General features: G+C 30.5%; 1 protein-coding gene across 1 annotated transcript; it reads left to right on the top strand.

Annotated features, from left to right (window-relative positions):
• The first annotated feature begins 6,322 nt into the window (after positions 1 to 6,322).
• LOC131614183 (transcription factor GAMYB-like) lies at positions 6,323 to 7,995 on the top strand. The gene is made up of 3 exons (XM_058885807.1): positions 6,323 to 6,694; positions 6,887 to 7,667; positions 7,871 to 7,995. Exons 1-3 carry the CDS (start codon positions 6,323 to 6,325, stop codon positions 7,993 to 7,995), a joined length of 1,278 nt encoding a protein of 425 aa, XP_058741790.1.
• Positions 7,996 to 24,488: the final 16,493 nt, after the last annotated feature.

The raw sequence follows: 24,488 nt of genomic DNA, 5'->3' as shown, positions 1-24,488 counted from the left end.
AACTTGCAAATATAAAAATGAACAAAACTGGTGCAACAACAAGATATTCTATGGAATGTCACGACATGTGTTGTGACATCATGTCCTGTGGGATGTCATATACAGAAACAAGTGACATTGCGCCTGCTGAGCTAGAATGGGAAGACTCAAGATGTAATTAACTAATGTAGAATATTCTATGAAACACTATACAATCATATGTGGTGCAGTTTTAAAGGTCAAGAGAATCAAGTCAGAATATTGAAGATTGTGTAGTTTCTAATTATGGAGACAATTTAGGAAACTTATGATTCAAAGACCTTTCTTTTAACAGAATTTTTCTGCTGATTCGTAACAGCAAATAAAGTTGTGATTGAAGGCCCAAGTCCAATTGGGAATAGGTTATAAATAAAAAGCTTTGTAACCTAGTTTAGTAAGCAAGCCGAGTATTGAAAAGATGTAAACATTAGGGTTTGTTAAGGCAGATCACCCGACTTGTGGGATGGATGCCATGTTCTTCTCTAAACCTTTGGGGAAGAGAAGTATGAAGGATAGAAAAACACTTAGAAAGGGGGGGTTTGAATAAGTGTAGTTTCAAAAACTCGTAAGATAAAAATAATTTGCACAAGTATTTTTATCCTGGTTCGTTGTTAACTAAACTACTCCAGTCCACCCTATACAAGGTGATTTACCTCAACTGAGGATTTAATCCACTAATCACACGAGATTACAATGGTTTTCCACTTAGACAACTTCTAAGTCTTCTAGAGTCTTCTGATCACAACTTGATCACTCTAGGAACAACTGCTTAGAGACCTTCTAAGACTTCTATGGAGTATACTGATCACAACCCGATCACTCTAGTCCTTTACAATTTAATGTAAACAAATTCTAAGAGTATTACAATTGCTTCTTAAAAGCGATAATCACAAACTGTGATATTTCTCTTACAGATTTAAGCTTAGAATCACTAAAGTATTACAACAGTAATGTAGTGAGGTTGAAGATGAAGTTTGATAGCTTTTGAAGTGAACAGCAAGATAGTATCAGAGATAGTTCAGAATTCGTTCAAAGTGCGTCCAAAATTTGTAACCTTGCTTCTCATCAGAACTTCATATTTATAGGCGTTTTGAGAAGATGACCGTTGGGAGCATTTAATGTTTTGCGTATTCCGTACAGCATTGCATTTAATGTTTCACTCTTTTGTCAACTACCTCGAGCCTTGCGTTTGTTGTGACTACTGACGTTGCAGTTAATAGCTTCTAACGTTCCTTTTGTCAGTCAGCGTAGCTTGCTATCTAGTACTTGATTCTGATTTGTTCTTTGTAAATACTACGTTGAATATCATCAGAGTACAAACAGCTTAGTGCAGAGCATCTTCTGATCTTCTGATCTTGATATGCTTCTGAGCGTGATTCCATGACTTCAGTGCTTCTGCTTCTGAACTCAAGTTCTTCTGATGCTTCTAATAGACCATGTTCTGATTCTGCTTGACCATCTTCTGATGTCTTGCCAGACCATGTGCTGAAGTTGCATACTGAACCTTCTGAGTCAAAGCTTCTTAGCGCTGATTTGTGCATACTCTTTATATATTTCCTGAAAAGGAAATTGCATAGGATTAGAGTACCACATTATCTTGAGCAAAATTCATATACATTGTTATCATCAAAACTAAGATTATTGATCAGAACAATTCTTGTTCTAACAAAGTATTGTTCTCACTCTAAACCTGTAGGTAAGAGTTGAGTGATATGTGTCTCTTGATTGAAGCTGGTAAGCAAGATCAAGGTGTGTTTAAAGTGTGACTTCACTCTTGTTTGTTATCACTGGTTGTGATTGAAGAGATTGAGGGGGGGCTCATATCTAGGTGAGTATTAGATAGAAATCTAACTTGGGTAGTGATTAAGTGAGAAGTTGTAAACTGGGGAGTTTAGCTTTGAATTGATACTATCATAGTGGATTTATCCCTGGCTTGGTAGCCCCCAGAGTAGGTTGGTTGAACCGAACTGGGTTAACAATTCTTTGTGTTATCTATTTTCTGCACTGATTTATTGATCTGGTATAAGATGTTGTAACATCGGTTATAACTTCAAGGAATTCTTTCAAAGCATGTGCTTTCAACCAATCAACCCAGATCAAAACCTGATTGTAATCTCTGTGCTATCATTATGTTTAGATGGTCCCAGTATCCTTATGGTCTTCCATCATGAGAGTATTAAAATTGAAGATCATAATATCCTACTTCTGCAGTTTTATAACAGACCAGATGTCACGACATCTTAGATGACATCTGAATTCTGTCATACCAAAATTTCAAATAGAAACTTTAAGATGGATATGAACTCGTCGTGTCTGTACTACAAAATGTTTTTAACGTCAAGAGATGAAGTAGACGCTACAATTTTAGGTTATTTATTTAAATGTCATCTAAACCAAAACCATGCCCATCACCCATTCGTCCACCATTGCCTCTTCCATAACCTCTACCAGGGGCAAAGTATGAACTTTGATAGCATGAAAAAACGATAGAATCAACAAAAAAAACATAAAAAATCCAAGAATGTGAGTGCTTTCACCAAAAGATATACCATTGTGAAATCGTACACTGCCGTAAAACCACCGGAAACGCCATAGTCGTTGTTGTCAAAATGAGAGATTTGTAAATAAATTTAAATACATCAATAATGGTTATTATTAAAATAAATGACTCTCTTTATAGAACACCAGCTGTCAAAAATCTAAAAGCTTTGCATTGAAGTCCCCATCCTTATCCAGCAAGATCAAAACTTCATAAAAACATACAAATTTCAAAGCTATAAAATCATTGATGTAAAATGCAAGAAAAAACCTATTTCTATCAAAGTTGGATGATGAAAACCTTACTTGTAGTCATGAAACAGAAACTTGCAAAAAAACTAAAAAAAGTCACACATCAACCATTTTGAAGAAGAAAGAGAGAGATGAAGAAGTAAAAGGGAAGAGTGTGAAGAAATGAAAGAAAAATAGTAGGGAGAAGGCTTGGATTGTAGAACCAAGCTCTATGGTTTGATTAGACACATCGTAAATCATTGAAAAAGAAGCAAGGCACAAAGAAAAACAGGTGATGGAACGTCAAGTTGGAAAGACAGAACAATGTTATGGCATTGTGTGAGAAGGGGAGAGTTGGAATTGGATTAGTGGTTCAATAGTTACGATACGAATATGCGATGACCACATTTTTCTCATAAGTGATAGCGTAGAAAAGAAAGGCAAAGGGGCAGCAGGGTCATTTCTAGAGATATAACTTTTCTTATATGGTAAATTATAAATTTATTTCGATAATAAGTTTATTTTAAGATAATGTATGAATGATTAAACACAAAATTATGTTGTCTTATATATGTATATGTATGACTCAATAAAAATTTAATAAAAACCGAATCAATCTAACCCGTATTAGTTTGGTTTGCTTCGATTTTATTTCTATAAGTCAACCAAACTAAATTGAACCGCATATTTTTTCTCTTATTGTTCGAATAATTTTTAACGCAAAAACCGCTCAAACCGCACTGCGAACACCTCTGTTACCACCTTATATCCCATATTTCGTTGCTAATACCTTATACCACAACTCATTCCGACCAACATGCAACTTCCATTATCATTTAAAGCTAAATTGAACTTTCTTATCCTCCGAACCCTTAAACCACCTACTTTACTATCCAAACACACTTTACCTCACTTAATCTCATGAAGAATTTTACAGACGCCCTTGCTTCCCCTAAAAGAAAACTTAAATAATACTCAATAGGCTTAAATGCAGTTTTGGTCCCCCTATTTTAATATTTTTTAAGTTTTAGTCCTTCCATTTTAAAATTCAACTTTTTGGTCCCTCAACTTTAATTTTTTGGGAATTTTGATGGTACCTCTCCAGTTTTGCACATGTGGCTTCCTAATTAATGACGTGGCAGTGTTACATTAGGTCCATGTCATATTCTATTTTATTTTTAATTCATATTAATTACATTTTATTTTGTAGATTTAAAATAATAAATAAAGAAAATAATTTTTTTAATTCATAATTAAATTGTAGTCATCTTCATCTTCTACAATTTAATCGTTTAGCCAAACCCATATTTGTTTTCCAGATTTTCAATGAAATAAAATTATGTTTAGTCAGATTTTAAATTTTATTTAAGTCTCGTTCAAGTCTTTTGCATCCATGTGCAACCAAATTCTTTTTCACAATATTTCCACCTCCATCAGTATCCATTATTCTGAATCCAATTCTTCAGCAGTCATGAACAACCCAATTCTTTTGTATCTTGTTAAAGGCTTTGATTTGTTTATCCTCATCAATTTGAAGATACTTCACAATGAACCTAGTTACGAATGTACAACCCTTTCTTCTAAACCTATCAGTTATGGTCTCAAATTTACTCATTGCATTTTCAGATCTAGAAGAAAAAAACTCAAAATCAGAAAGAATAAAAACCATAATACTCAGATCCACAAAAAATTAGGAGACTTTGGAGAAAAAAACCATGATACAAAAACCTAGATCCCAAAGTTTTTTTTTTTCCGATTCCATCAATTTCGATTTTGGAGGTTTTTCCCTGAGTTCTGGTTATAGTCTTATATCCTGAATTTTGTTTCATGATTTCATCTATTTGAATGTATATTCATTTTCACATTGAATGAAAATTAATTTAAAAGTTAATTTTTCATATTGAGTATAAATTGAAATTGTGCATACTAATAACATTTAATTTCTACCAAATATATGTAGTGAACAATGAGAGATACAATACAATAAAGAATAAGAAAAAATGGGAAGAAAGAAAAGAGAAGAAAGAAAAGAGAATAAAAAGTGTGAAGGGAAATTTTTTTTGTTGTTTTTCTGAGTTTTTGTTACTTTTTAACTTGTGCTTTGTGTGATTAATGTGGATGATGAATTTATTTATGGATTAGAGAGGATGATGATTCGTTTGATTTTATTTTTTCAGTTATTAATATTTAATAATATTAAATATATTTTAAATAATTGAGTATGACTTTAAATGATGGATTAGGGAAATGTTCTTATTTTCAATATTTAAGGTATCATAATATCACATTAAAATGCAATATAAAAAGTTATTATTAATTTAAAAAAATAAAAAGTAATTAATTTTATTTAAAAATAAATAAAATATGACATGGACATAATGTAGCACGGCCACGTCATTAATGAGGAGGCCACATGTGCAAAATTGGAGAGGGACCATCAAAATCCCAAAAATTAAAAAATATTAAAATAGGGGGACCAAAACTGCATTTAAGCCTACTCAATAAAAAAAATCATACATATGGTGAAAGCCATGTAGAGAAAAAAAAGAGAAATAAACACTAAAAATGTTAAGACAAATGAATTAAGGCTAAATATTTTCCATTAAATTAACACTTCAAATATTTCGTTAATATTTCTTATGCTATTAAACGTTAAATACTAAAATAAAGTATAAAATATTATTTATTAATAAACTTAATACTATTATCAAATTTCTTAATTCTTGTGATTTTTTAGAAACAAAAATAGTATAAAATTAAATTTATAATAAGTTTTTCTTTGACAGAATTTATAATAAGTATTAATTACTCTTATTTTGTTATATAATTTAAGTGCCTAAATAGATTACACGTGAAACATTTTATAAATTATTAATATTAATATTAAAATTAAATAAACATTTAATCTTCAACTTAGAACTTAAAAAATAATAATAATAATTCCCGCCAACAATATATTTAAATAAAGTAACAAAAAAAAAAGGAGAAGTAGCGTTCACCTATTCAAATGAAGTAAGAGTATTTCAAAGTTAGTTTACTAGGTCAAACACTTCCATTATAAATATCCTAATTACATCTTTAAACTAATACTTCATTAATTAATCAGCAAAATAAACCCTAATCACTATCACTATCACTATTCACTGCAAAAAAAACCTAATCAGTGGAAAAAACCCTAATCAGTGCAAAATTTGAATGTCTCCTTTCCCTCCAAGAACAATCAGAGGCTGAATTTCAGGTCATTACTCAGTTCACTTCTTTGAGCTTCTAAATTTTCTTCCTTTTTCATTTTCCCCTTGTTTTCTTCATGTAATGCTGATTATTCCTGATTTTCTTTGTTGAGCTTTATGAAGGATCCATGATTATTGTTTCTTTCTATTGAATTTTATTCCTTGTTCAGAAATTTTGCTTCATTGTTTCAAGATTAGTAATGCTAGGGTTTAATTCAAGACTTTTGTAGTTAATTGTTGTTTTCACTTGCTTAATTATGTCCTAAACTATTTAAACTTTGTCAAACTTTTAGATATATTGAATCATGATGAGTAGCGCTTTGACGCGAAAACGTAAAAGGCCAAAGCATAGCCTGTCGGTATTACCAGTGGAAGAAGCTGATCAAAGAGGTAACGCGGAAGGAGGAGGAGGAGGAGGAGTTGCTCTAAAGAAAGGTCCATGGACAAAGGAAGAGGATGAAATTTTGGTAGATCATATTAAGAAGTACGGAGAGGGAAACTGGAAGGCAGTCCAGAAGAATTCAGGACTTGCTCGCGATGGGAAAAGCTGTCGTCTACGATGGTTGAATAACTTGAGGTCAGGACTGAAAAAGGGTCCATTTACTGCTGAAGAAGAGCGCATAATGCTCGAGTTCCGCTATCTGAAGGGAAGCAAATGGGCTCAAATGGCTTCATTGGTATCTAATAACTTAACTTTGTTTGTTTATATATTACGTTATAATGTTAATGTTAATGTTTAGATGAATCATACAAGAATCTTATCCATTTAGTTGTTTGCATCTGATATAATACCAATTTTCTCATTATGAATGCATCTTAAAATAATGATTGGGACAAACCTTGCTTATTACTCTTTGTTTTCTTTTCAGTTGCCTGGACGTACAGATAACGAGATAAAGAACTTTTGGCACACAAGAAGTAGGAAACGGGAACAAGCTGGCTTACCAATCTACCCTGACGAGATATCATCCAAATGTTCGTTAATTGGAAGTCAAGAAATTGATGACATGTTGGCAAATGAATTCAGCCGGCCTGATGAAACAGAAAACTTCAACTTGGATATAACTGACTTGGACCTTAAAGATTTCAAATTCCGCCCAGATATGTTGCCGTCATATTTTGATTCAAAAGATTGCAAACTAATAAGTGACTTGGTTGGATGGCGCTCAGATTTGTCTCATAATACCATATCCACGCGTCCCTCAAAGTGTCCTCGTGTATCCGTAGTGCCGCACCGATATTTGATCGGCAGCAGTAATGATGCTGTCCCGGTAGTAATTGATCAGTATCGCCAATATCCTATGAAGTCTACTCCATGTGATCCAATTCTTAATACCAACCTTCATCATGGATATGATAACCCTTCAACTGGATTTCATGTCACACCAAATATCTCTTCTCCTCAGCCCATATATGGATCCATGAGGTTAGAGCCCCCTTCATTCCAAAATTTACAGACTCAACCGTGTAGCCGGAGCGGCATGTATGTGCCCCAAAATCCCACATTTGAGTCTGTTGACACACCGGTTCAGGCTCCTCTGATTGAGCCTGTTGACACGCTGGTTCAGGCTCCTCTGATTGAGCCTGTTGACACGCCGGTTCAGGCTCCTCTGACACAATGGAATGGACTAGATGACGATCATGGCGCTAGTTTAATTACTAGCCGCCAATTAAACTTCTTAAGATGGGTCCGCTCCCATTGAAACTTAAGATGGTCCCACTCAGAAATTGAAACCACTCAGAGTTAGCAACTAAGCATCACATTTTTCAATACTGTTACCATTTCAGTTGTAATTATGAACTATCATGACCTTTTATTTAAGAATTTTTTTTCACTAAATTGTGTTTGAAAGATTATGATATTTACGGTGGTGCACTTAATCAGCTACCGGCTTATTCTTCTTTTGACAAAGAAGATAGTTTGAATCAGATAGATTTGGCGCTACCAGATGTCGTGCTTGACTCTGGCTGGCATTGAGTATAAACGATGATCAATGTGTTGTTGTAAGTTGTAACTTGTGTATTTTCTCGATCAAAATTTCCCCGTTTTGATTAACATTCATCATCTTATGATTAGAGTTTTTCGGTTTTCATTTGTCTTAAGTCTCTGAGATTTCAATTTGTTGAATGTTATGAACATGGTGTGTCCACTATATGAATTTGAAGGATGACTAGACGTACACCCGTGCGATGCACGGATATGTTTTATTTAAATATTAATGATACTATTATAATTACAATTTAAAAAATTAAACGTACACAAATTTGTTTAATTTAAAGAATAATAATAATAATTATTATTATTATTATTTAAAAAATAATTTTAAAATTAAATTTACAATCATAAGATAGGTTCTATTTAAATATCAATGACAATTTTTATAAATTTGAGAGAGGTGTTGCTATGAGTTATGAGTGTAGAAACTTTAGATTTTTTAATTCAATTCGTAACATCATTTAGAACTTAGTAGAAAAAAAATAGTTAATCTACATTACAAATACAAACAATTATGTACAAAATATGAAAAACATTATTGAATCAAATATGAATTACAATATAATTAATTATCGTATATCAACAACATAAATAAATAAAAAAAAATTAAAAAAGTGAAAACAAATAAAAAAATCATTTAATCCAGTTCTTAGATGAAAAAAAATTAAATGAATACAAAGGTAGGAAATAAAAAATAAAGAATGTAATTGAGAAATATCTCGGTATGCAATTTTCTCATGCATGGCACGGTGACACCTACAAAAACAAAGGCAAAGAATTAAAAAAAAGGTAAAATATAAAAAATTAATTGAAATATGTCTAATCATTATATTATTTTAATATGTGAAGAAGAAATTGAGAAATGTAATTGAGAAATATTGTCATATGCAATTCCCTTATCCATGGCAAGGTGGCACCTACAAAGACAAAGGCAATGGATTAAGAAAAAAATATAATACAAAGACAGACAAAGACAACAAATTAAGAAAAAATATAATAGAAAGATAAAGGCAAAGTATAAGAAATTAATTGATACATATCTGATCTTTGTTTCAATATTGAAGAAAAAATAGAGACTAATGATGAAAATCAAGAAGGTGAAGAAGCCTAACAATTTTGATATTAAAAAATAAATGAACTATCTTAAATATATATATTGAATGAGTTAGTGGTAGTGGTGGAATAGTTATAATGCAATATGTAACTGTATTTTCAATGTAGGTGGTTTTAATGTAGGTGGTTGTGGTTGTGTATTAACTAAAAAATAGGAAGTATAATAAGTGGCTTGTGGGTTTATTATTATTTATTATTAGAGATTTATTTAAAAGGTGGTTGTGTATTAACTAAAAAAATAGGAAATAAGTGGCTTGTGAATTTATTATTATTAAGATTTTATTTTAAGAAAAACATGGTTTTAAATATATATTAATTAATTAATAATAATAATAAATAGTGAATTAGAGATTTTATTTTTTTTAAAAACGTGGTTGTGTATTAACTAAAAAATAGGAATTAATAAGCGGCGGTTTTATATTATTAAGATTTTATTTTAAGAAAAACGTGGTTTTAAATATATATTAATTAATTACTAATAATAATAAATAGTGAATTAGAGATTTTATTTTTTAAAAAAACGTGGTTGTGTATTAACTAAAAAATAGGAATTAATAAGTGGCGGTTTTATAATGATTTATTATTAAATAATTAATAATAATAATAATAATAATAAATAATGAATTAGATATTTTATTTATTAAAAAAACGTGATTGTGTATTAACTAAAAAATAGGAACTAATAAGTGACTTGATTATTATTATTATTATTATATTATTATTTATTGTTATTAATAAATATGTTGATTTATTATTGGTGGAAAATTTGGCGGGAACATTTTGGAGGGAAGAAGTTGTAGGATTATAATTTAGTATGATATTGTGAAATTATGATGCTTTGAGTCATATGGTTCTGTTTTACTACCTATAGAAATTACTTAATCAGATTAAATCATTCAGTTCAGCAAGAGGGTTCAATCTGTTTTGATACCTGCAGAATTTTCTTGTCTAGGTGGAGATATTCAAAGATTGTACTTCCTTACTACAATTTATAATAGACTTGTTTTAACCTATTAAAAAAAATGTATAAAAAATTTATTTTCTAACGTGTCTATATTTTGGATTAGATTTCTGGTTTCTGCCACTAATAAAATCTTCTCAACCTCTAAATTTCTAATAGACTTGGTATTAACCTATTGAAAAAAATTGTATTAAAAAATGTATTTTCTAACTTATCTATATGTTGGAATAGATTTCTCATATGTGTCATACACACGTGAATTATGTAAATATCATTTTCATATGATTATAATTTAAGTATAAAATATAAAATAATCAAATATTCTCATTTATATCGACTTTAAAAAATTTGTGATAGTAGATTCGTTGTCTCTTCAATGAAGATTCAGATTACCAAACTTTTTCTCTCAAAATTCTAGTCTTTTTCTTGATCTGATCATATATCAAGCTCGCAAAGCTATGGTGACAGTGAAGATTACTCTATGCATCGTTTAACATCACGCTGTTGTTGCGGCTGCTGAAGCTAACAAAACTCTGTCTACTCCTCCGTTCGAATATGATCTAGTTTTAGTGAAGTCTGCCCCAATGCCATAAGATCTAGCTCCTTCAAAAATTGGTCAGAAAACGTTTCAAGCTCAACTTGTTAGGAAACTATGCAACATTTTCTCATAGTAAGATTCGTACAATAGCGATATAAATGCGGAATAATAACATCGAAATTGATACGAGTGATAAGTGTCAAAATGTTGTTATTTTGAGTATATAATTGTGGCATTTACCGATTCTATTCTTTTGGTTTTTGTAATAAAATCCTAACTTTTGTGTAAATATCAGTATAGTTGCGTTTTGATTCGTTTTATGTACCATTTGATAGTTTTTCCTTTGTTTTATAGGTATTGATGCATATCGGAGCCTCGAGGAATAAAGTGTCGAAGGCACGACTTCAATTTCGTAGTTTGGAACAGTAAAATGGAAATTATGCAGAAGCTCGCTTAGCCAAGCTGAAACGCACTTCCATAAACACAAAACAAAGAAGAAAAATTTTCTGAGCTCGCTTAGCCAGAATCTCGCTTAGCCAGCTCAGCTTGCTTAGCCAAGTCCACTGTACCAGATATTTATTGACAGCTCGCTGAGCCAGATCAGCTCCCTTAGCCAGTCTACGAAATTTTTCTTTATATTCTCTTCATTTGTAACATTTTAGGTTATGGTGTTTTGGGGATTTTTTGCTCCCAAACTTCATCACTCTCATTCTTAGGTTAGATTAGGTTAGAAAATAACTATGGAGCTTGCATTTGGATGATTGGAGGTGGATTGATCGTCGAACAGAGCTGACAAACCGAGAGATTTTCGGTTCATTTCTCTTCTTCTTTGTGTTTTCTCTTATAGTTGGGTTTTTCTTATATATTTACTTTGAACTCATGTATATTTGTCGCTCATGGTGTTATATAAAACTTGTTTTACAAATCTGTGTTGACTGTTATCTTAGATTTTTGCTCTGTGCTCGGGATTTGGGTTGCTTTAGAGATAAACTTCTTGAATCCTTATCTAGGATGATTATATGTTAGTTTCTGAACTCTAGAGATAGATTTAGAGCTGACAATCACTTGTGTATCTGTACTTAATGCTTTCGTGTTTGAGCGGTGCGCGAGAGATCGCCGACGCGAGAATACTAATGTTCTTGCAGCTTTGCGTTAGAGATAACCTTGGTTATGAATTGATCTCATAGGTGCTCCAGAGATGGACACTGACGTGAGAGATACGTGATGACATAGACGAGTATCGTAGATTGAATATAACTGGTCGATAAGTTTAAGTTTGTGAGAAGTAGATTATATGCAATGCTTGATAAATCTTCTCTTCCCGAAGAATAAATTCTTTTTATGTTCAAATTTACTTTTTCGCTTTTATACTTTTGTTCATTCAAACCCGAGTTCGAAACCATGGAAACTGTTGAATGGCATTCTCACCATTTCTGTGGACACGATAAATCCCGGATAAATATTTCCAAATCGTTTGTTGCTTGCCGCTATGTCTGCTTCAACAACGAGCTGCTGCAGACTTTTTTTTTTACAAGAAAGTAAAAATACACATTGTATTTAAGAATTTCTCTCACTCCGAGTTTTTCTCACTGGTGTATTTCTCTAGTTATTAAAAATGCTCTAAATGCTGGTGTCATACCCAAATTTTTAAACCCCCCCTAAGATTTCACATCATATAACATCTCATATACATGTATGCATCTTCAACTCAAAGCAGATACCCAGAGCCTGTTGCTTGTTCACCAAGTCCTTAAATTAGGGTTTTCAAGACTCAAGAGATTCAGGCAAAGGACCAATCAATTATTGAAATAATCCTCTATTTATCATGAAGATCAAGAAATCTCATTCATCCACATATAATCTCAAGTTTCAAGGTCAACAACTTTCAACTTCATCTGGTCCACAATTAGGGTTTTGACCTAATTCATATGGAAAGTTGACTTTTAGTCAAAGCATGGTTCCATGGTTTAAATCATGATTCAAGGACCTCCAATACCTCATTATAATCCACTCACATCATTCATTTGGTTGAAAGAGTCTGATTCAATTTGATATTGGGAAGATTGCAATTCATCTAGAAAAAATCAACTATGCAGTTTCACCTTTGACTTTAAAGGAATTTGGTCAACCATGGACTTTTGAAGATCAAAATCATGAATATATGTTTAGTGAAGTAATTTGATCAAGAAAAATCAAGAAAATCAATCAAGGATCAAAAAGTCAACAATTAGGGTTTTGACTTTTTAACAAAGATATACATGTTTTTCACTCAAACTTTGAAAGGTCATAACTTCTTCATCCCTCGGCCAAATGTTTTGTTCCAAAGCTCATTTTGAAGAAAAAGTTAAGTCCTACAACTTTGTCAATGTGAACAATTTCTCAAAAAGTGAATGGTTTTTAAGTTATGAGCTCATGAAAATTCTTTCAACACTTAGAAAAACATTCTAAGTCCTTTTTGACCTAATTTCTTACCAACTTCAAGTCCACTTTTCATGATGATCCAAGATGAATCAATCTAAACCATGAACATGAAATTTGAAATATGTCATCCAAGCTTTCCAAAAGTAATAGAACATCCTTTGATGTTACTTGAGCAAGAAGTTATGGATTTTTGAATAAAGCTTCATGAAACTAGTTTTCAAGCATAACTAGTTTTGCATTTTACCAATTTTACACAAGTTTCTCTTCAATTTAGCACATGTTTAAGAATTGCCATCAACCAAGATCAAGGAGAATATTTGTGAATCATTTCAAAAGGATTCGAAGTACATGATATTTTCACTTGCATGTGAAAAAGTAATCATTACAAAATGGAAATTTATGTGAAATCAGTGAATCATCAACAAAAACCTCCAAATGCAAAAATTGTGACTCATCAAGTCTGCAATCAACTTGCCAATTAGATGATGAATAGCTAGAGAAACTAAGCCATAGTTAATCTAAGAAGTCATCATTGTAATAATGGAATATTCTCTAACTTACTCACTAAGTTACTTACTCTCCAATCTCATTCACTCTCAAGATAATCTCATGAGATTGGCCTATAAATAGAAACCTCTCCATAATTCAAAAACACACCAAATCAACTTCAATACTTGTTTTCTCCAAAATCTCTTCTTTCTCAAAATTTCAAAGTGTCATGGAGTGAAGAATTGGATTCCTCAATTATGAGCAATTCTCTTCAAACCAGGCATCCAAAAACTTCACATACATCATGTAGAAGTGATCCAAGCCTTCATACAAGTTCTGTAACACCAGCATCATAATCTCCACATTAAACTAGGAGCATTTTCAGTTGAGATCATGTAGAGTGTTTCAGAAGCTTTCAATCCAATTCAAGCTTTCAAACACCTTTAAATATCATCAGGGAAGCTGTAACACCTCAAACTCATAATTTGATTTCTCATTTTTTAAGGTAAGTCTCAAACTTTGAACTCTATGATTCATGCATATTAAATTTTCAAATGAGTTACCATCATGTTTATGCACATATGTAGGATGTTACCCTCAATCAATTGCATTATATCATGCACACACATGATTTTGGATTGAAATTTCGTTTTACGATTTTTGAGGTTCACACGGTCAATTCTTAATCCACACTAAAAATAAATGAAATTTAAGACCACCATTAGATTCCTTATTAAAAAACAATCAAAATCCATGTTTACTTCATCTCAATTGGTTGAGAAACGAGAGAGTTAAGAATTCAAAAATTTGATGGAAGCTTGAGGTTGAAGATGAAGATGGTGGCGCCATTTTTAAACTTTGAAACGCGTTTTATAATATTATTATTTATTTGCGTTTACTAAACTAAATTCATCGTTTTCCCTAATGGCTCAGCGCGCGCCTTTAGCCCTCTCTTACCCAAGGTCTGGGGTTCGATCCCCCCAGACCTTTTGTCCATTTTATTTTTTTTAAAACACACTTGGCACTTGTTTTAAAATATATTCAAATCGAATCACTCCCTTAATAAGCTTAACGCGTGGCTCAGTTGGTAAGAGTTTTAATTAGTGAGTACAAGGGCGTGGGTTCAAGGCCAAACTTAAATTTTTATCACTAAATTCTTTCATTTTTTTCACAACTTCACACAATTATTTAACATAGTAAAATTAATTATTTTTAAATGATTTTTTGCATACTTTCATTTATCGCATATATTTCATAATTATACCAAAAAAATCCAAAAAAAATATATTTATTTGATATGTTTTTATTAGGTTAAAAGTAGTACTTTTTTTAGGTATTTTAATTTAAAAATGAATTTCTTTTGATTTCTTTTTAACCTAATCAATTTCAAACATCCATGTAAATAAACATCATCTCTTAAGTCTTGACGAATGTAAATAATATATTTTATCTTGACTTATTTCAATTAAATTAGTTTTTAAAAACGATCAATTAACTAGACAGTTATGGTTTTCTAAAACAAAAATTTGTCAACCTTTCTTTTAATAAATCTAATCAATGGGCCTCTCCTTGAGTTGTAATTCCAACACTTTTCTTTTTTTGTAAATATCAATGGGCCTCTCCTCGAGATATAAGTCTCAAACCTTTCCCTTTTTAAAAAATTATATCATTGGGCCTCTCCTTGAGTTGTAAGTCCCAAACCCTTTTTCTTCTTTTTGTAAAAACACATGAGACTCTCCTTGAGTTGTAAGTCTCAATCCTTTTTGTTTTTTGTAAAAAATCAATGGGTTTCTAATAGAGTGTAAGTACCAAACCCTTTTCTTTTTACTCATTCCTGATTAAATATTTGTTCACATGAGTTTACTTTATACCTGTTCTACTTGTTATACATATAACTGATACATATAACTGATATATATATATATATATATATATATATATATATATATATATATATATATATATATATATATATATATATATATATATATATATATATATATATATATATATATATATATATGAGGAGGGATCAAATTACACTCTTAAGTTACACTAATAGTTACACTCTTTTATGACCTTTGATTTTATTTTAATCTAACGGTTATTAAATGACTTTTGGACTCACATGATTATTACTAAAAATAGATTCCTTCATTTTTGGTAATAAATAAACACATGATTCTTTTTAATATTTTTTAAAAAATAATCAGAATTCTCAAATATTTTTCAGGATTCTTAGTAAAAAAATATTTTCTTATTATTTTCAAAATAATATATAAAAAATTTGATTTTAATATCAAACAAATTTTAATAAAATGATTACTTTATGTATATATTTTTAGATTTACAACATAATTATTATGTACACATTACCTGTTATTTTTTATTTTTTAAATAATTTTAATACAATTTTCTAATATATTTAAAACTTCTAAATTTTATAGTGTAGTTTAATTGAATAAAATATTAATTTTTTTAAGTAAAAAAAACCAAAAAATTTGTTTAAAATTGAGAGGAAAGAAACTTTTTTTTAAAAATAAAAATTGTAATTAATAAATAAGTATTAGTTTCATTATTTTGTACAAAATAATATTCAAATTATGTGAAAAAAAACTTAAATAACAAGTAAAGAGTATATAATAATTTAGTTTGGAATAAAATACACAAAAAAATATAAAATAAATTTTGATAAAATGATCACTTAAAATTATTTTATAAAGTGATCAATTATTAAATTCCACGTAATGTAATTTAAAGAAAATAAAAAAAAGTTATCCTTTTTTTTACATAAATTTAATTTTTTTAATTTTCTTTAAAATATATACATTATATAATTTAATGAAAATAATAAACCAAATTTATCAAAAGTGACAGAAGACTAAATTTATCTCGTGATAAATAAAAAATTAATTTTTTTTAATATATGAAAAATTTGAATTTTACTATTTATTAATAATAATTTTTATTTTTCTTAAAAAAATTTCTTGGTGTGTGGATATTCACGGTGGGCAGCCCATGGTCCGATTAATAGGCTCTGATACCATATTAGAAATTCAGGAGTGAAGAGAGAAGAAGGAATATGCTTTGCATTGTAATATTTTCCAATCTTAGAATTACTGTTAGATTGAGGCATATATATATATATATATATATATATATATATATATATATATATATATATATATATATATATATATATATATATATATATGAGGAGGGATCAAATTACACCCGAAGAGTTACACCACGAGTTACACTCGTTCAATAACTACATCTCGAAATAATATTTTTTAAATTCAACCGTTGGATTGAAACATAATATCATATAGATCATACCTATAAAGTTTGAGCTTAATCTATAATGATTTACTATATCATCAAGATATCCAAAGATTAACGTCAAAATGAGCTTTCATACAACGTTAATTTTGATGTTATTCAATGACATAGTAAATCATTATAGATTAAGCTCAAACTTTATAGGAATGATCTATATGATATTATGTTTCAATCCAACGGTTGAATTTAAAAAATATTATTTCGAGATGTAGTTATTGAACGAGTGTAACTCGTGGTGTAACTCTTCGGGTGTAATTTGATCCCTCCTCATATATGAGGAGGGATCAAATTACACCAATGAGTTACACTAGTTATTACACTCATTTATAACCTTTGATTTGTTTTAAATCCAATGGCTATTAAAAGGTAGCTTGATAGAATATTGACTTTTCTCACATAACTAAATAATTCCATATATAGATATTCTATGCACTCTATAATTAATAAAATATTCTTTCATAAATTTATTTCATATACATATATTTATATGTACGGCCTAATTAAAATAATATCTATATATTAATAAATTAATTATTTTCTCAAGTGAATAATAAATTTCATATAATTAAAAAGAAATGTTTAATAATATATATATTTTTAATAAAATGTGATTCTAAATATTTTTTTAAAAAAATTATGATTCTTAATAAAAATTAATTTCTTCTTATTTTTAAATAAATTTATTTTTTTATTTAAATTAAATTATATTCTATTTACTTAAATTAAATTAAAATGTATATCTATATATTAAAAAATTATTTCTATTCACAATTAAATTAAAATGAATACATTTTCATTTTTTCTATTCACAATTAAATTATTTTATACTCATTTTTTATTATAATTTTCTTTTAATCATAATTATATTATTTTGTACACATTATTTTGATTATATTTTATTATTATTTCATACAGTAGTTACATTTTGATATTATTTTGTACTCATTGTTGTAAGTTTCCATTTGATTTGATAAAATTGTTACATTTTTAAATAGATTACGGAGTAATAATAAAATAATATCAAAATAACGAATGCAAATAATTTAATTGTGATTAGAATAAAATTATAACACATAATGAATTTAAAATAATTTAATTGTGAATAGAATAAATTAAAATGTATATCTATATATTGAAAAATTATTTATTTCTCTCAAGTCACTAATCAATTTCATTTACTTAAAAAATTGTTTAAAAAATAATAGTTTTAAATAAAACTTGATTCTAAATATTTTTTAAGAAAAACATGATTCATAATAATTACATTTTTTCTTGTTAGTTTTTATAAATTTCATTTTGCATTTAAATAAAAAATTATTTTTACTTAAATTAAATTATGAGTTCCTAATCCTCGTAATTAGACTCTATCATTTATTTTAAATAAATAGAATATAATTTAATTTAAATGAAAAAAGAAATTTATTTAAAAATAATAAGAAATTATTTTTTATTAAGAATCATGACTATCTTATAAAATATTTAGAATCATATTTTATTAAAAATATAAATATTTTTAAGCATTTCTTTTTAACTATAAGAAATTTATTAATCACTTGAAAAATTATTTTTTTATTAATATATAGATATTATTTTAATTATACCATACATATAAGTATATATATGAAATATATTTTTGAAAGAATATTTTATTAAGAATTCACCTTTTATTAATTATAAAGAGCATAGAATATCTATATATGGAATTATTTAATTATGTGAGGAAAGTCAATATTTTATCAAGCTACCTTTTAATAGCCATTGGATTTAAAATAAATCAAAGGTTATAAATGAGTGTAATAACTAGTGTAACTCATTGGTGTAATTTGATCCCTCCTATATATGAGGAGGGATCAAATTACACCCGAAGAGTTACACCACGAGTTACACTCGTTCAATAACTACATCTCGAAATAATATTTTTTAAATTCAACCGTTGGATTGAAACATAATATCATATAGATCATTCCTATAAAGTTTGAGCTTAATCTATAATGATTTACTATGTCATTGAATAACATCAAAATTAACGTTATATGAAAGCTCATTTTGACGTTAATCTTTGGATATCTTGATGATATAGTAAATCATTATAGATTAAGCTCAAACTTTATAGGTATGATCTATATGATATTATGTTTCAATCCAACGGTTGAATTTAAAAAATATTATTTCGAGATGTAGTTATTGAACGAGTGTAACTCGTGGTGTAACTCTTCGGGTGTAATTTGATCCCTCCTATATATATATATATATATATATATATATATATATATATATATATATATATATATATATATATATATATATATATATATATATATATATATATATATATATATATATATATATATATATATATATATATATATATATATATATATATATATATATATATATATATATATATATATATATATATATATATATATATATATATATATATATATATATATATATATATATATATATATATATATATATATATATATATATATATATATATATATATATATATATATATATATATATATATATATATATATATATATATATGCTATTCAAACCTATACAAACTATGTAATACATGGACATGAATCATACTACTCTACTTCTACATAGTTTGGCTGGCTTATACTATACAGAGATATTATCATATCTCTAACAATAGTCATGCTAGAATTACTTTCAATTTAACTCGCTTATCACTATCATCAATTTCTCATCCGATATAGTATACCAAATGAACACGTTACGTTCTCACCTCGTCCAAAAATAGTGAAACTGCCTAATAATCTAAATCACACAAACTCATTTAATATACATTTTAGTTTAATAGTGAAACCGCCTAATAATCTAAATCACACAAACTCGTTAAATATATATTTTAGTTTAGTACTCCAACAAACACATAAAGACTACCATAACTAACTTTCCGAAATTCCGCCACATCTTTAAAACAAACATTTCAACTTTTAACCAATTAATTGTTAGCTAGATTGTAGTTAAAAATTACAACCTCAAAGTGAACTATAAAAGGGAGCTACAAGACACAAAGGAAATTAAAGAGCAAAGTGTAGTGCATCATAACGCATACATAATTTCATACAAAATTATTTCAATGTCGAAAAATCTTTTTGTTGATTCGAAGACAAAAGACCATCAAAGGGAGATACAACATAATATGATAAGCTTTGAAAGTAAGAGATTTTTGGAGATAAGTGGATGGATGTTTGTAGGTGCTTGCAAAAGAGGGTGGTATAGATTAAGGACAAACCTTAAATTTTAATATCCAATTAGCAATGATGATGAGTATTTGTTTATATATCCAATTAGCAATTAATTTTGTTAAACATCGTGGTAATGAAATTGAAATACATCAAAAACAATGATCATGGTCTCAAATTTATAGAACCATGTGGCCAAGGATACAATTGGGAAAAGATGAGATGAGCCATAGAAAATTCAATGCCCCTATAGTTGAGAATTTGGTGCAAAATACCTTGGTGCTAGAGGTGGTCGAAGAAGCTAAAGGTGACTTGCACCAAATTGAAAACAATCCTCCTTCCTCGAGCACGATAAGTTCCACTTCATGAAAGGAAAAAAAATCATGAAAGACCAAGAAATAATTCGAAAGTAAATAGCGTGAAAGTAATTCGAAAGTAAATGACGTTAAAGTAAAGATGCAGAAACGTAAATGGCAAGAAATAAACGAAATGCAGTAATTCTGAAAGATAAAAACAAAAAGATAATACACATGTATTAAAATGGTGGTGTCATACGTACATTTTCTCAACGAACTCTTTCTCTTAACGCTTGATACTTGAGTAAATATGTGAGTGATTTGTACAAAATGAACACACAGAATCCTAACACTAAGACTCCTATTTATACTAGTTTCGACCTTAACGGTCCTACACTAATCTGCTACCACGTTTCTCATCAGAACTTCCAGCGAAGCCATCTGTTGTTGAACGGTTACGAAACCGTCTTCGAATTTCAAATCTTCCCGCCTGAGTCCATCTTCGACGCGTGGCAGTGTATTAAACAAACACTACTAAAAAACACGCTAAGTAGTAATACTTGAATACATATTCTATGAATTTTGTCTAAGTCCCGAAGACATATGCTTTCATTAATCTTTCAGCGTTCACTTATCTTCATCGAACTTAGAAGTCTTTATTTTTCCGAAGCATGACCATCAGTAGCCATTTTTTAAGGGATGGCCATCAGTAACCATCTTTCCTTCGATTCTCAACTCCTTCGAAGGATAAACAACATAAAACGAAATCTTCAGCTAACAAATTGCCCCCAATAAATGCCTGTTTCGAGAATCAACAGAAATAGGCGTTTCTTGCCATTATAAGATTTCGTTTTTATGATCCTTGAAAGTTCCAAGACTGCTGACTAGCGTCATAATCACTAATAACACTGTTTCCGAGACGTCTTGTCATTTTCAAAGATGTCTTCTCATAACCTACATTCCCACGTTTTATCCTTACTTCCTGATCATTACTCCTACATACTAGGAGTGAAGCTAACTCATTCGACCGCCGTTGGATTAAATCACCAGCCGCCACGTGTCTCTCGGGTTTTACCCAAAAGATTTAAAAAGGTTTCCGTTAAACCTTTAAATACTTGATCTTGTGTATCTATACCGCCTTTCATTCATCTTCTTCACCAAAAAATTTAAACATCTTCACTCTTTTCAGAATCTTGTTCTTTTAATCAAAAATTTCTTCATGGCTTCATCTTCAAATGTTCTTCAACCCGCTTTGAAGCTCCAATCAACGACACGTTCTGGGGAACGAGAGTTCGTTCCAAACCCTAACACTGAAGAGATACGCGCTATTTACGCTTCCCAGGTAATCATTCCCTTTGAACTCTCTGGAAAAACTCTTGCCTTTATGGGTCCGTTACCGAGTGAAAATATCCAATCTATGAATAAGTTTTTTCCTGCTTACTACAAGACTAGACCATTAGTTAGCAAAGTTAAGATAGATGAAGACGGTCGCTCTCCTTTAGGCAAATCTGCTAATATTGAGGAAACTTCAACCGCAGTCCCTGTAGCTTTAAACAAAATTAGGTTAAACTATATGACCAATTCTGTAAAAGTGTTTAGGTCAATCCCTTTAGCCAAAGATCCTGACTTGTACTATGCCTGGCTAGAAAGGGTAGAGAAACAAAAAGGATCCTTCTGGAAAGCATTAGGAATATATGATTTGATTCAACTGTCAAGAACGGGTTTAGAATACAACCAACCCATGCTAGTAGCAGCGGTTCATTTTTGGGATGCTTCTCACAACACCTTCCATCTCCCATGTGGAATGGTTACCCCCACGCTTTTCGACGTGGCCGCTATTACAGGACTTCGACCAACTGGTGAAACCTTCGACCCCAATGAAATGGATGATGACACTATTGGTTTTAACGATTCGCAAGTCACTTATACGGCATTCATCCAGAAGCATCATATTACCACTGAAGCGACAGTATCTGATGAAGAGCATATTGCTTTTCTAGCATTATGGCTTTCACGATGTGCCTTTTGTTCAAGGTCTATCCAAGTTGCGAAAAGGTACCTTTGCATGGCTAATCAATTGCATGCTGGGAAAAAGCTCAACCTCAGCCAACTACTTCTAGGGTCTCTTTATGAAAACCTTAGTGAAGCTGCAAACCTTACCAAGAATTTCAAATCTGGTAGTTTACTTTACGCTGGTCCTTTCTGGCTATTGCAATTGTGGCTTAATGCTACATTCGAAACTCATCTTCCCTTTCGAGGAGATGTCAATGAGGAGGACAGCATAATCAAAAATCGAACTATAGAGGGGACCAGGTTAGCTTACCTAACTCCAAAAGAAGAAATGGGAAAGCTTCATGAACATTTCCTAGCGTATTCGATGATGTTTGCTCGGCGTGACCAGTTCGATCCTTCTATGGCCCCATTTGTACACAGAACAATAGGTCCTGAATGGTTTACTCGAAAATTTCCACCAACATCTCAGGATCAACAAACTGAATCTATGGAAATTTGGGAAGCCTTTCTGACCCCAAGATTGTTTTCCCACCGTCTTCGACCATCAAAGGGTCAATGTATCCTCATGTGCTATCAACCGAATTTGGTCTCAAGACAATTTGGGTTAACTCAAATAACACCCAAGTGCTTATATGAGAAAAGAAACCATATGTGTTTCCACACTTTGTATTTGACTGAAGAGGAATGTGAACAAAAAATCGACAAATATGTTGACGTCGCCAATCTTTCTCCTATTCCTTTTGAACCTTCTTTTTACTCTACACCAGATTTTCATCAATGGTGGACAAAGTATTATAGCTCTCAAATTTTTTATGCTGATAACCTTGCTCAGGAACTAACTGCAGCTTTCAATGATGTGCAGGAGAACTTCCAAAAAGGTACTTCCACTCATATTAAAGAAATCCAAGCTTTTCAAAAATTCTTTGAAACTATCTATAGGCCTGATGATCTTAGTCGGACTGTTCGTGAGGCTGCAGTTACTTTGCGCGAAAAGTTTTCCGCCAAACTAAATAAGTTGAAATTGCCCTCGTATGTTCGACCAGAACTACGTTATGAAGTGGCTTTCAAACTCAATCCTCCAAAATTCCCCCCACTACCAAGTGCTGATTTTGGTGTGGCTCTAAGTCCTCCTTTCCCAGACTGGTTCGTGTGTGGGAATGCTCTCAAAATTCTTCAAGAGAGTACCAAAAAACGCGCTGAACGAGTGGTTCCGACTAAGCATACCTTGGATACTTTCAAAGGACATCTTCATATAGATCTTAAACACGTTCGTGTCCTGACTCCAATACCTGAAGGTTTGGATTAAGGCAATCTTTTCGACTGACTTATCTTTTCTTTATTGATATACTGATTTCAGTCTCAACTACAGCTGTTGCACGAAGGAGGAAGATTAAGGAAGCTTCTGCCCCAAAAGACTCTGGGACGTCTAAAAGAAATAAACCAAGTGGGAGTGACTCCCTCGTCACTGATAAGAAGCCCACGGTACATACTTATCTCATACTCTCAATCTTGTACAATACGTGATTAGTACTCATCTTTCTCATTTTCGACTTGCCAGAGTTCGAAACCCCCAACGGGTTCGAAGCGTAAAGCTTCTTCGACCACTGGTTCGGATGGCGAAGATAAATCCCCTCCTCAAACTAGACAAGGACAGAAGAAAAAATATAAAGCTGTTACCCCTTCGAGAAAAGGGAAAAAGGCAAGTCCTTCCAAAGCTGCTTCTCCTGGTGATAAAGCGTCCTCTGAAGAGTCTCCTTTGAAAGCTGCTAGTAATGCTTTCGTTGTGGAAAGCCATAATTCAAGTCCAGACAATATTCCACCCAAGGTACTTCGGGTTTGTCCCACATATTATCTTGTGATTTTAACTGAATAATCGTACTGACACTTTACCTTGTTATTGCAGGATGATGCTGGCACTGCTACTTCCGGTTTTAAAGACCCTGGCCTCACCATTGATGTTGACAAACTTTATGGTAGTTGTCAAACTTTAACTTTCGTTAACTAAACTCTTCAAAAGTTTATTTATTTTTGAATAACTTTGCTCTGTTTAACATAGGTACCTCTCAAAATCAAACTCG

Source organism: Vicia villosa, linkage group LG6 (assembly GCF_029867415.1).
Source record: "Vicia villosa cultivar HV-30 ecotype Madison, WI linkage group LG6, Vvil1.0, whole genome shotgun sequence".
Taxonomy (NCBI): domain Eukaryota; kingdom Viridiplantae; phylum Streptophyta; class Magnoliopsida; order Fabales; family Fabaceae; genus Vicia; species Vicia villosa.
This window is presented reverse-complemented; position numbering and strand designations above follow the sequence as displayed.

Bases quoted from the DNA above. Each gene is read 5' to 3' on its own strand.
- LOC131614183 (XM_058885807.1), top strand. From the start codon at position 6,323: ATGATGAGTAGCGCTTTGACGCGAAAACGTAAAAGGCCAAAGCATAGC. The intron at 6,695-6,886 runs GTATCTAATAAC...TTTTCTTTTCAG, and splicing joins GGGCTCAAATGGCTTCATTG to TTGCCTGGACGTACAGATAA. The intron at 7,668-7,870 runs GTTTAATTACTA...TGTGTTTGAAAG, and splicing joins AGATGACGATCATGGCGCTA to ATTATGATATTTACGGTGGT.